General features: G+C 47.5%; 1 protein-coding gene across 1 annotated transcript; it reads left to right on the forward strand.

Annotated features, from left to right (window-relative positions):
• Nucleotides 1–1,540: 1,540 nt before the first annotated feature.
• On the forward strand, nt 1,541–10,839 carry CHRNB3 (cholinergic receptor nicotinic beta 3 subunit). The gene is made up of 5 exons (XM_010299291.2): nt 1,541–1,686; nt 2,688–2,732; nt 6,717–6,826; nt 7,043–7,925; nt 9,263–10,839. Exons 2-5 carry the CDS (start codon nt 2,706–2,708, stop codon nt 9,395–9,397), a joined length of 1,155 nt encoding a protein of 384 aa, XP_010297593.2. The 5' UTR covers nt 1,541–1,686; nt 2,688–2,705; the 3' UTR covers nt 9,398–10,839.
• Nucleotides 10,840–13,866: the final 3,027 nt, after the last annotated feature.

The raw sequence follows: 13,866 nt of genomic DNA on the forward strand, positions 1-13,866 counted from the left end.
GTTTACAGCGTCTCAAAGAGGAATGGGCATTTGCTGTGGCTGGAAGTGGGGGATGACAGTGCTCCTTGGACCTGGTGCCACCCTGAGAGAATCTGGACTCCATTAGGGAATTATTTTGTCCAATGGGAAGCTGTGTTGTGGGGGCAGGTTTTCGCTTCAGGCAGTCCTTCAGCTGTGCCGCTTCCTGCCAGGTCTCCCCTGACCACGACCTCACACAGAGGCCGCTGAGGGAGAGAAGGCTACACAGCCTCGGAGGACACGGGCAGGGACAGTGGTCTGTGGTCACTCCTTTTCCTCCATGCACGTGGCAAAGCCTTTGGTTTTCTCTCTGGAGGGGCTGCTGGGCTCAGGTGCCCTTTCCTCTCTCCCCTGGCACAGGGACTGGCTGGGGGCTGCCTCACCTCTGCTGCACAGTTTGTGTGAATCCCTTGGCTGTGCCCCCCTGCCAGGGGTCTCCCATCACTGGGTCCTCGCACCCTCCCTCAGCCGTGACCCTCTCCCTGCAGACCCTTCCTGCACCTAATGGCCCGCGATCCAGGCACAGGTGTCCTGCTCACCCTGGGGCTGGAGGGAGGGTCTGAACTGCCATTGCCCTTTCACAGTAGCAGGGGGAAGGGGGAGCATGGTGGCAAGGACCGGGGGAGTCCCAAGTCTTGCAGGTACAGACCATGATGGCTCCATGCTTGGTTGCAGGCAGACCTGGCCTTGGCAGCATCATCCAGCTCCTCCTGCCACCAGATGAGCTCCTTTTGCTTTTCACTCCGCCAATGCTGTTGCCCACTCAAGCCATCCCCTGACTGGGAGAACTCAGGTTTTTCAACAATTTGCTGCTATCCCCTGGTTAATCCCAGAAGGATGACTCATTTCCAAGTGCTGCACGAGGCTCCCTCAGATCTGGCTTACAGACCCTGTAGCTTGCAGCAAGGAAATCCCACCACCCCGATCCTCGTGCAGGGCAGCCGCTGTCTCAGAGAGTCCATAGAAACCACACAAGTGCAAGTGAAACCCCTGGGCCTTGGAATGACCACAGGGTATCGCTGCCATTTCTAGCTGCAAGCCAGCCAGCCAGGGATTGCCCCACAGTGACCAGATTTCCCCTGTGGTCCCAGCTCTCTGTGGTACACCACAGGTATCTGAAAAAACAGAACTCCTTCTCAGGGGTGGCATTTATCAGGCTGGCTATTTACTGCTGAGGAGTGAAAAAGAGCACTTGGTGCTCTGAGCCTGTGGATCTTCTGAAGAATAATAAACAAAAAGGCTGGGCAAGTACATAGACTCAAAGCAAAAAGGCCACAGAAAACAGAAACCTAGTTTAAAGTCATCACTGCTCCGGTCTGATAATTTTAATCTTGCCTTCCCCTCCCCTCACCCTGGCTCTGCTGAGAGTCTGTGCATCTGAATTCCTGTAGATTTTACTGACAAGAGCTGCCCAGAGGGGAATTTGTCTCACATCATCACTCTGCCTCGCTTCTGGTCGTGCTGTTCCCCATGTCAGCTTTCTGGCATGCCCCCGCTCTCTGTTGCTCTTTTCCAGATGTGGCTGCCTTCAGTTCAGTCGCTGAAAATGAGGATGCACTCCTCAAGCACTTATTTCAAGGCTATCAGAAATGGGTCCGCCCCGTGGAAAACTCCAATGACACTATCAAAGTCCTTTTTGGACTAAAGATATCACAGCTTGTGGATGTGGTAAGTGTTGTGTTGGGCTTGGGAAAACATCCCTTGTTTTAAAGACAGTCATGCATCCACCTAAGAGGTCTGGTGGTGCCTGTTGCATCCTGACACATGAAATGCAACGTGATGGTCAGGCAATGAAATGCTGAGTGTGATGCAGTGCTGGTGATGTGACGTCCTGCCCCATGCACAGCACAGGCCATAAGACTCATTTATCTTGCAGAAAACCTGAAGGTCCTTTTTCCCCTGCTGTTCTCAGTGAATAAGGACTCATTCCACCAGATATTGATCAAACTATCCATGCCAGATGGTCCTTGACACCTATGTTTGCAATTTAATGGCAAGGCAGCTACAGGACAGGGGTGAGGAAGGTTAGAGCTGGTTGGACATTGTTCAGTCTATGCAAGCTTGTATCCAGAACAAAGGCAGCTCCTATCCAAATCCAGCTGGCCACTCAGATAAGACATGAGAGGCAAAACAGACAATCCCATGTTTTTGCCCATGTGCAAAGTTTCCCTTCTCTTTCCCCTCCATTGCTGCAATGGATGGTGAGATTTGCACAGGGCCCAGAGGTATCCACACAACGGTGTGCTCCTTGCATTCCCCAGCCCTTGGCAGCGTCACCTTGTGCCGTGGAAGGCAGACTCTTCCCAAAGTCACTCCAGGCTGAGCAGTGCAGGGAAATGAGCCATCCTGTGAGCCCACAGCCACATGTGTCCTGACCCCACTTGCTGGCTGAGCCCTGCTGCCTTCTTGCTCGTTGGCATCTGATTCCTTTGGGCCACCATGAAATGCCAGACCTCTGTTTTCCAGCCTCAGGAACTCCCAGTGAGAGCTGGGACAGCACCTAGAAAGCCAGCTCACTTCCCACCACAGTGACTGAAGAGCCCAGGCCCATGGGAAAACAGGACCATAGGGATCTCCTCTGCTCAGCACAGGGTTGGACTCAGCAGTCATAGGGTCTGTTTCTGCTGGTGTTTTGGTATTACAATCCTCTTTTCCTTGTGTCACCCTAGGATGAAAAGAATCAGCTGATGACAACCAATGTGTGGCTGAAGCAGGTAAATTAGACCAAACCAGACCTCCCCTTTCAGCGCGGGGCTGCTGAGCTGAGCAGCCATCCCAGCCTGCTGCCTACCATCCCCCTTTGTGATGCCAATGGCCAAAGAAAAGCAGCGCTCTGTTACCTTGCCCAAAGTTTTCACTTGTCTCCTCTCACTTCAGAAAATGCATAATGGGGCAGAAAGGCAGGCAGGTGGGCCTCCTGGAAACAGGGTACCCTCTTCTCCTGGCCTGCACCCCAGCCCTGCTCTCAAGCCAGCTGTATTTCAGGGAAGCAACATCTCCTGACCCTGCAGCAGCTGTCCTTGGGACGCTGGGTGTGCCCCGAGGGATTATCCTGTCTCAGACTTGGAGGTTGCACAAGTACGGTCTTTCTTGCTGAGTGGTACCTCAGATAGGTTTCTTCTTCAGTATAAGAGAAAGAAAAGGTCAGCATACTAGCCCCCAAAATTAAAATCTGTGACAAATTAATCAGATCTCTCTAACTTGCTTCTGAAAGTGACGATAATTTATACAAATGGAGGAAAGGTGCAAGTTGAACTGCTAGGTCTCCTTTCTTCTTCACTCCTGAAGAACACTGCATTTGGTTTAGATTACATTGCACCAGTTTATTGACCTTGTGGCAATTATTTTAAGTCTCTCAGCCATGTGAGTATCTATAAACATGTCAGCTGATCCTAGGCAGAGGACATAAAACCCAAGCCATACTTGAAATGCTGCCATGGAGGTTCCCAGGGGCTGCTGGGCTAGTGGAGGAGGAATGCAGCTCAAATTTTGTTCTCAGTCTGAAGTGCTGCAGCGAGCGTGAGCTTCTGGGTGGAGCAAGACCCCTAAAGGCTGTGTGGACATTATATGCAAAGATGGTGTCTCCCTTGAAGAGGGAGAAGCTCAGACTTCCCCTCGCTGCAGTGAGGACAGGAATTTCCCCTTTTGCCAGGGAAATTTACCACTGATCTGAATCCAGCTGCTGAGAGCTTGCCCCAAAAGAGATGTTGTGCTACGTTCCCGCCCCCCACTTCAGCTGCAATTGCAGAGCCACTCATGTGCACAGGGGCAGATCTTGCCTTCCTTGCTTTGTTTGAGTAGCCTCTTGGTCAACAGCAGATACCCCTTCTCTGTCTAAAGGGCTGAAAACATCAAGGCCAAAATGAAACACAAAGGGAGCAGAAAATAAGTGAGACACAGGCTGTGATTGTCACACATGCAGATGCCTCCAGGAGATCAGGCTGAGCACTAAATATCTGTGGCCTGACCCAGGTGCCCTGCTTTTGGAGTCATGCATTCCCATAGGCTTAGTGTGCATCCCACATGCAAGCCAGTGCTTGGGGGATTATTAGAGTGCATAAGACAACAGCTGGAAAAAGGTCCATAAAACTAAGCAGAATTAAAATAATTTTTTCTTTTGGGTAAGGAAAAGTGAAAAACACTAAATCAAACCAGAACTCTAATGTCACAGACCTTGTCCTTCTCCAAGAGGTGGGGAATCAGGGAAGACTGGTCCTCACCCTGGGTGTGTGAGGTTGAGGGGGAATCACAGTCATAATTTCTCTGCAAGAGTCTGGCTTTTCTTAAGTAAGCAAAGCTTAAATCCAAGGGTTTCCTTTTTTTTTTTTTTTTTTTTTTTTTACTTCAAAAATCCAGATGCTCAAGATGGTGGGACTTGACGATGTACATGCAGGCAGACACACAAGGTGCAAAAGAGCTTTTAGTGGTTGCTGAGAAAGTATCTGGGTTCAGGAAAGATATGGAGTCTACTAGCAAGCGTCGAGAATCTGGGTCCAGTGTTTCTTGGTCTGCTTGCTGTGGGTTAAGCACCTGAGTGACAGCCCAGAGATGGGAATTCAGCAGAACTTGAGGAAGGGGAGAGCAATGGGAGTGTCTGTAGCAGCATACAGGAAAGGGGGAAGAGAGGAAAGGGCCCTTTGCACCTGCTGCTACAGTTCGTGTCAGCTTAGCCCATAGGGAGATTCCCGTTTTAAACCGCTCATCCTCAAAGTCCACACACAATCTATTTTCTGCTCTAGTAAGAAGACATGCAACCATTTGCCTGGCAGACATGAAAGAGCACTTTAGCTTGGAGAGAAATCAATGCAGAGCAGGGGGGAGGGAGAAGTATTGCAGATGCAGGAAATAACTCAGGCCAGGGGGCTGCTCCAATTCAACTCCAGAGAGATGATTACATTTCCAGGTGGCTCACAGGGTATTTGCTTCTGTTGTGTTAGTGCAGGCTATGAGCTGACAGTCCTGCTATTCCCTTGCATAACAAGGGGATATGCTGCTGTCAGTCCTGACTATCCCCTTGCATAACAGGCATGTTTCCAGCCTAAGCCCCCTTGAACCTATTACAGGAGGTGTCCAGGACACTTACGGGTCTGTGCCCATCTAACAGCCCAGGCTGCAAAACATCTGGTAGATACCCATCCATGGAGAGAAGTTCATGCTAAAAGCGGTGTTGTCTGTCCCTGCTGCTGAGCAGCAATGACCCTTCCTCTCTTTCCATACCTGAACAGCTCCCATCCCTCCTTCAGCAGCGGGAGGAGCCAGGGGTGGAAGGCTGTGTCTGATAGCTGAAGCCAGCCATCTGGGCAGCTCAGAGAGTGAGTCCGTATCTCTTCGGGTGCAGGTACTGGGGCCATTAAACCTGCCATGGTACCACTATCGACTGCCTCCTTTGCTTGTGCCTTGGGCCAGATTTTAGGAGGGGTCTACCAGCCCCCTGCTCATGACTTTGGGGTCCATCCCTTCCCTGCACCTGGAGGAGGAAGACACTTGTTCTCACTGTCTGTGTTTCAGTGTCTACCGAGGCTCTGGGTGGGTTACTGTCATACTGTAAAGGACTGCACTAACAAGTGTCTGCAGGTATAGCTGTGAGTAAGAAGGGAACAATATGGTGCGGGAAAAAGTGGAGAATATAACTTTTTTGTTCATCCTTAAGTCATGGAGGAAATTGCCCAGAGAAGGCTGAAGCCCCCACATCCCTGGGGAGCTCTTAGTGATGGAGCTTAATGGAAAGTGGTTGATCTTCTGCTTCTTGGTATTGACCACAGTCTGCAGCTCTTGCTTCCTCTGGCTGCTATTCCTGTGGGCAAGTGAAAACCCCCATCAATAATGAATGGGGATCAGAGAGCAGCTTTTCCACTGCATCTCTGTGGAAATCTCCAGGTTGCTAGAGCCACTTTGCTAGAATCTCCCCATCTGAAAAACAAAAAGAGGAGAGAAAAAATATTCCGGAGTTCAGCATGAAGAGAATGGACAGGACTTCCCTTGCTTTAGCTTTTTTATAGTGTTACCTCTTCAGGATTGTAACCAAATGCTTTACAATAGTGTCATATTATTTTTCCTGCAATAGCATGCAGGTCTTTCTGATGCAAGAACAATGATTTGGTTTGCAAGGATGGTGTACAATATTAGGTGTTGTATTCCATTCACTGAAAAAGGTCAGGTCTCCACTGAAAAGTAACTAAATGCCACCTCTCTGTCACTTGTAGTAGTAGTAGCCATGCCAGCTGGCTCTTCTATGGAGTCAGTGCCAACTGAAAACACCATGGGCTGGCTCTCAGAGGGAAGAAGAGGTGCTATACGCAAGCGAATTAGCTCCTTTCTTCTGGACTACCCTCATGTGGGCTACGCAGGACAGTGATCCTGCTTTAACAGTGGAGTTGGACTAGATGATCTCCAGAGGTCCCTTCCAACCCCTAGTGTTCTGTGAGTGAAGTTAGAGTCAGTGCTCTCCAGGAGTGCCTGCCTTGAGGTTGCCTGCAAAGGGATGGGTTGATGGGGCCCACCTGTGGCTGGAGGGGCAGTGCTAGTGGGGATTAACATCTCCCAGCCATGCCTGCCTGGCATCCCCTCTGCTGCTGAGCAGTCTTACACCAAGCTCTGCCTGTTGTGCTGTGCAATGCGGTCCCCCTGAGGCACGTGGTGGGAGGAGGAATGAGGCTGTGGTGTATGAGTGGGCAGAGGACTCTGCTGGCTTGTTACAGGAATGGATCGACCACAAGCTCTCCTGGAATCCAGAGGAATATGGTGGGATCACCGCTATCCGTGTCCCCTCTGAGTCCCTGTGGCTGCCCGACATTGTTTTGTTTGAAAAGTGAGTAGCATGGCTCCTCAGCCTGGGCTTAGGCCAGAGCTTGGGCAAGGCATGTCAGCAATCATGAAGCCTGTGTGTGCTGTCAGGAGCCTGCTTCTTTAGACAGTATGAATGTTGGCTTCCCTTGTGCTCCAGGTGAAGCGGAGCTGTGAGGGGATAGGACTGGGGCAAAGAGAGTCTTGAACTTGGTACTTTTTTTTCCTGTCCAACTCCCAGTGCTGACGGACGTTTTGAAGGATCCCTGATGACCAAAGTCATAGTGAAGTACAATGGAGTGGTGACCTGGACGCCACCAGCCAGTTATAAGAGCTCCTGCACGATGGATGTGACCTTCTTCCCCTTCGACAGGCAGAACTGCTCCATGAAGTTTGGGTCGTGGACATATGATGGCAGTATGGTGGACTTGATTTTAGTGGATGAAAATGTAGACAGGAAAGATTTCTTTGATAATGGGGAGTGGGAGATCTTAAACGCCAAAGGTATGAAAGGCAACAGGAAGGATGGACTGTACTCTTACCCGTTTGTCACTTACTCCTTTGTGTTGAGACGCCTTCCGCTGTTTTACACTCTTTTTTTAATAATCCCTTGCCTGGGACTGTCATTTCTAACTGTCCTAGTGTTTTACCTGCCTTCAGATGAAGGAGAAAAGCTGTCATTGTCTACATCAGTTCTAGTCTCCCTCACTGTTTTCCTTTTGGTGATTGAGGAAATAATCCCTTCTTCTTCCAAAGTCATCCCTCTGATCGGTGAGTATCTGCTGTTCATCATGATTTTTGTGACCCTCTCTATCATCGTGACTGTGTTTGTTATCAATGTCCATCACCGCTCCTCAGCAACTTACCATCCCATGGCTCCCTGGGTTAAAAGACTCTTCCTCCAGAAGTTGCCTCGGCTGCTCTGCATGAAGGGCCACGTAGATCGTTACTCCTTCTCAGACACTGAAGAAAAGGAAACCACCTTGAAATCAAAGCTCCCGGGGAAGCAGAAACACAAGCAAGCAAAAGATGGAGAGAAAATTGTTATCGCCTTTCTTGAAAAGGCAGCCGATTCCATTCGATACATTTCCAGGCATGTTAAAAAAGAGCATTTCATCAGACAGGTAGGTGAAGGGAGGGCAAGGAGGGATCACAGTTTCCTTGACAGCAATGGCTTCCAAGCTCTTACCTTTTCTGCATGCCTTGCCCTTTGCCTCTTCCTCTTGCTGTCATCTGAGACATGTCCTGGGAGCATCCTCTGCTTGATGAATAATATGGTTTCTTGGAAAATACATTGCTTCAAGGAGAAGTCTATTGTGCTGTGAGAGTCCCTGCTCTTCACAGATGCAAGAAGCCACAGCAGCCTCTCCTGGAGGAATTCCTGTTTTGGGACTATTTGAATAACCTTGTCCCACTTAAGTTGGTGATAAACATGAATCTGGAAAACCTTTGAATTGTCACATGCTCTGAAAGTGTATGTTTGACAATAGCTATAGGCAGGCTCTACGGCAGTTGCCTGGTCTCAGTCCTGGCTCACAGCAACTATACGCAGTGTAGCTGCCCTGTTTTGAGTGGAGGTCTTCTAGATTTTCACTAACACCAGTTCAAATTAGTCCCTAAATACCATCTTTCTTTCTTCCCAACAATCCACCTGACTGTTAAAATGGCAAATTGCTGTGTGCCTAAACACACCCTCATGTGAGGGTAGGACAGCAGTACAATGCACCTAGCAGCATATAGAAAGAGGAAGAACTTCTGTTAGCACACTCCTAGCAAAATCCAGGGCTTTGCCCAAACTGTGCTGAGGGGACCTCAGCAGAAAGATGAACAGTAAATCAAACATGCAGTATGTGAGCATATAGATCCATGACTGAAGCCTTCTGTTTGAAGCTGAAATTGAAAAAAAAAAAAAAAAAGTAAAAAAAAGTCCCTTGAACTGCTTTTATAAATAGCTCTTTTGTGTGTGCAGGGTTGTGGCAGTACTCAGAATGCAAAATCCCCCTCCTGAATGCACACAATCTGAGCCAGCAGAGCACTTAAGCGAACACAAGCTAATGGGACTACTTGTACTGAAAGCAGTATCTGTGTCGAAGTGCTTTGCTAGAGTCAAGTCCTAGCACTTCAAGGAAAATAGCATTCTGTGAAAAGAAACCCAGTTCATTATAAAGCCATCTTCAAGCTTGAGTCTGTAAACTTTGATGTATGCACTTAGCTAAAAGCTTTTGCACAGGTTGAAAGAAGTCTGATTACCATGTGTGTGAAACTATGGAGTTGTTTTGGTGTTTTGAGTGACTTGCAGCTACAGGTGCTGAAAAAGGTGATCCCCGACAGTTTTGGGATATAGCACACTACAAAATTCTAATTTTAAAAACAGGTTTTTTGAGCAGAAATATATATAGCAGTATCAACAAAGTACTGGGCTCATTACTGTCTCTGCTTGTTCTCCCTCTCTCCTTCCCAGGTTGTCCAAGACTGGAAATTTGTAGCTCAAGTCCTGGATCGGATCTTCCTGTGGTTATTTCTGGTGGTGTCAGTGACAGGTTCAGTTCTCATCTTTACCCCTGCGTTACAGATGTGGCTGAACAGCACCTTGTAGAAATTGCTCCCACAGTAGCATACAAGTACAATGCCAAGGGATGGTGGTACCTTTGAGCTTGGTCTCTGTTGTACAGGATGGGAAGCAACAGCAAGAACGAGGGAAGGTGATGGTAACAGCAGCCATTGACTAGTGCTTTCTGTCTTCATAGAACTTGACCAGTTATAGATTTGGCTGAGATCAGAGAAGGATTTGGTGTGCAGCTGAGTGCTAAAGTTAACTGGGGTTGCACAATTGGGCTGTAAGTATTTTACTAGTAGCTTGGTTATATAACAATAAAAGGCAAGATTATTAGTTAAAATTGGAAATAGTACTTCTGGCACAATGATTATTCTTAAAAGGCAGATATATCAGTTAAAATGCTACATTATAAAAGAAGTTACAGTAGGAACACAATTCAGTACTCAGTTTATCTCCATTTCCAAACAAAACCCACAAAGTCTCTATGGATTGTTTTGTGCATGTTCAGAACTGGCGATTGCACAGCATGTGCATGAGAAAAAGTACAAATACCTTTTGGATGGGATGTTTGAAACCTTGACTCTGTTGCCTCACCTTGCTGCAGGATCAGCTCAACAGTGGCAGAACTTACCACTCTGCCCACCTGCTACCAGCCTTTATGGCATGCACCATTACTCTCTCCTCCTGGCCATCAGGAAGCTACAAGGTGTTACCCACTTTTCAGTATTATTTGCAGTTTTGGCTGATGCTCTGTAATATACCAAAAGGCTGAACAAGTAAGGATTTTCCCCATGCTCCGCACTTAGAAACTATGATCCCTGCACCTGCTTGTTCACGAGACTGGAGGTGGAAGGTCACCTGAAGCATATTGCATGGAGAAGGGTGGCTGTGCTACTCCGTGAGGCAACAGTGATCTTTCTAAATAGCTCTGTTGGAGGGAAGCTGCAGACATCGTTTTCAGCAAACGAAACTTTTGGTGGGTGCAGAAGTGGAGTTTCTCCCGAGAGCTGTGGCGTGGGCTGGCTACCAGGAAGATACATCTTTGAGTGTGGGGTTGTTCATGTTTCCCAGGCACTTCAGAATTTCATCCCTTTGATTCATTTAAATTGGATCCTTCTGCATGATTAGAAACAGCTCTTGAAAGTGTAAGTGAGACCTGACAGAAAGTGCACGGGTAAAGCTCTCACCACTTTTGCTGAAGCAGTGTTTTGCCAACATGGAGTGCTTTAGAAAATCCCATTCAGAACTTGCAGAGGTTTTCAAGGCTAACAAGGGATTTGGAGATGCAATTTTTGGCAATCTAAATGTGAATCTGGTGTTAAAGCTTTAGCCAGCCTTGAAACTTTCTCCCTAGGGATGCAGGTTAGAAGGTGTTAAAAATACATGGAGGTATTCTTGTGCTTGGACTATGTGTGCACACCAGACCTCTGTGAGTTAATACCATCCCATCTTGTCGTGTCACTGCAGAAAGTTCTGTTCACTTGTGCAATCATTATTAATAAAGATGTATTTAGTAAATGATTCTTGGGGTGCGTGTGCTTATATGCTGGGCTTTGTTGTGTTTTGTTATCAACAAAGTCTAGGTTGTAGTCCATTTTAAAAGCCTTGTCTCAAATCTACTCAAACAGAGGGGTTTTCATGTTCTTGGAAAGTCCTCATAACTTTGTGTGTGAGTTTGAGGAGGGAGCATTCGGATCTGGTGATTATACTGCAGGAACCTAGAACAGACACATTTAATTTAGCATATACAGATAGATATCTTAACATAAGACACTGGTATAAAAATTGTACACATTGCTCTTACTACCAGCTGCTGCTCTCTTCTTGCATTGTTTAAGTCATTTTGTTGCCCTGGCCAGTACTGTGAAATATCCATAGGAAAACGTCCAGGAAGCTCTTCTTTCCATCATTTTCAGACTCTTGAAATCGATTAGTGATAGGTTTTCCCTCTGAGCGCTGCTGCCAGGGGGCTGCCTCTTAGCCATGACAGATGATGAAATCCTCTCCTGGGTAAGTGCTTCAGGTGCTCGGCTGGCAGACAGTCCTGTCCTCACCTCGCAATGTTTCGGTCGCTCGGCAGGAAACTCACGGTTGTGTCTCACGTGGCTGTGTCTTTTTCTGGCTTATGCTAGTAAAGTTCAGCAGGGTTCAGGTCCTGGGAGTGGGAGACGTATGAACACTGCACAGGTATGGCTTTTGGCCTCTAGTCTTCCTAGCATTGCATCTGGGACCGCTACATCTGTAGTCTCACTACTCATTATTTCCTTGCACTGTTTCTGAACTTCCCTGAATCTTTTTGGTGCTGGCCCACAAATGCATTCAGCATGTCCCACAGCCTGGCCTGATGCTAAAAAACACAAATAGGGAGGATATTTGGGCAGACAGTCCTCTGATGGGCTCCTTCCCTCTGCTCCATGTGCTCTGCCTGTGGAGGAAAACATTGCAAATTGCAAATCTTAAAAAAAACCCAGCAACCTCTGCCTTATGACTGCCTCAATGTGTACTGCCTTGATTTCTGAGCGCTGGTTTTCCAAGGCTTTGGCACTACTTGGCAGGACCATGTTTATCATCCATGCACCAAGAGACGATATGACAAACTCCTCTGGGCCTTTTAGTGGGGGGGGAAGTGGAAGGATGGTCTCTCTTAGTAAGAGAATGCAATGAGCTGGTCAAACTGTCGAATTGCTTCTGTGCTTTTAAAATCAATTCACAGATGCCAACACTCTCTAGGAAAGGAGATTTCTTGCTGCCAGTGCTACACTTATCACTGGGGCACATAATAAGGGGTATTGCTGATGTGGCTTTGGAGCTGCTGGGGCGAGGGCAGGCACACTGCTCTGTGTGCCCTGTGATGAACACAGATAGTTTTCCTGTGGCTGTGCACAGTGTGAGACCCAACTCAGAGTCTGGGATGGCACCAGCTCTGGCTGAAGCCTGTCCTGGTGTTTCAGTTAGAAGGTTCCCTAGAAGAGCTGGGCAAGCAAAAATGTCACTTTTGTGGGGGTTCTTCCATGTCTGCTCAGAGGAGGGTCCCTACTGCAGCTTTCCCCAAGGTGAGATGCTTATCACGTCTCCGATCCCCAAGCTCTCATCAGCCAACTTCTTTCACAAAGCTGACAGGAGTATGCGAGGCTCTTGAATGTGTCAAACACAGCTGCAAATGGCAAAAGGAGGATCCAACAATTACTGGGTGAGGGGAAGGAAGGGGAAATAGTACACTCAGAAAGAGACAGAACATGACTTTGTAAATCTTACTTTCCTAGGATACCAGGCTGATGAGTTAAACTGTCCAAACCCTGTGCTTGAGGTCCAGAGGCAGGACAGAGAGGTGTATAGTACTGTAAATGACAAAGACAGGGAGCTGGTGCTGGGGCATGGAGGCCTCCTGACTGGAGATGAGGAGCTGTGCAATCGTGAAGGCTTTGACAAAAAGCCAGGGATTTTGCTAAAGTCAGCTTACTGGCTGTGGGGTTGTAGCCGCCATGCCTAAGACACCAATGCAGTACACCTTCAGCCACAATATCTTCATTGCTTGTATGGTCATAGACTGCAACAGTGAATGCTGGCAGTCAGATGTCTTTCTGTAGGAATGAAGCTTCTGGGCTCAGAACGCAGCTCACCTCTTCAAATTCCCATTCTTTCCCCTCCCCTCCTTTCAAATTTACGAGCCAGCATAGCACTTGTCATCTAGTAGCATCTCTAAACACATTGTACAGCAGGGAGGTTTTAAAAAAATACCAATTCTTCAAGAAAGTATTTTCCAGCAGTGGTGTCTAATTGACAGCTGATAAAACAAACCATGCCTGTTCATACATCTGTCTGTCAATTGCCACACAATTATGCAACATACAGGGGGATTATTACAGAAAATATGGTTTTATTCTAGAAAATCATGACGTTACACATTTCAACTACTGGATTAAGACAGTTATATTCTTGCAATTCCACCTTTATCTCTAACATACACATTTATTCAGTCCAATTCTCTTTATTATGGAGCATCAAAAAAGAGTAAAAGGTCGGTCAGGGTCTTCAGAAACAGGGAGTCATACTTTCCAAGGATCGGTGATGTTCAGAGCAGAGGCTGGTACATGGCAGACACTGAAAACACTGCACTGACACTGTACAGTTAAATTTTAGGCCTCTGAGAAGAGAGAAGGGCTTTTTACTCTTGAAGACATTGGCTTTGATTGGAATGGTACCTTTTAGAGAAGAATCCCTCAGCGCAAATCCAACAGGAATCTAAACAGACAAGGGACCTGAGGGTAAACTATCCACATAGTATAGAAACCACATCAGGTGCACATCTACAAAGTGTTTCAGGACAAATGGCACGAGGATTGGGTAGCAGCAACCTCGGCTCCAAAGGGACAGTCCCTCCAGTTAGAGGTTTGCACACACTGGGCTGACCGGTGAAGTGCTCTTGTCCTGAAATGTGGGATTCTTTACCTGGTGTGCAGTACACCAATATACACACAGAGCAGAGGTATTTTATTTATTTCATGTCT

This window comes from Balearica regulorum, chromosome Z (assembly GCF_011004875.1).
Source record: "Balearica regulorum gibbericeps isolate bBalReg1 chromosome Z, bBalReg1.pri, whole genome shotgun sequence".
Classification (NCBI taxonomy): domain Eukaryota; kingdom Metazoa; phylum Chordata; class Aves; order Gruiformes; family Gruidae; genus Balearica; species Balearica regulorum.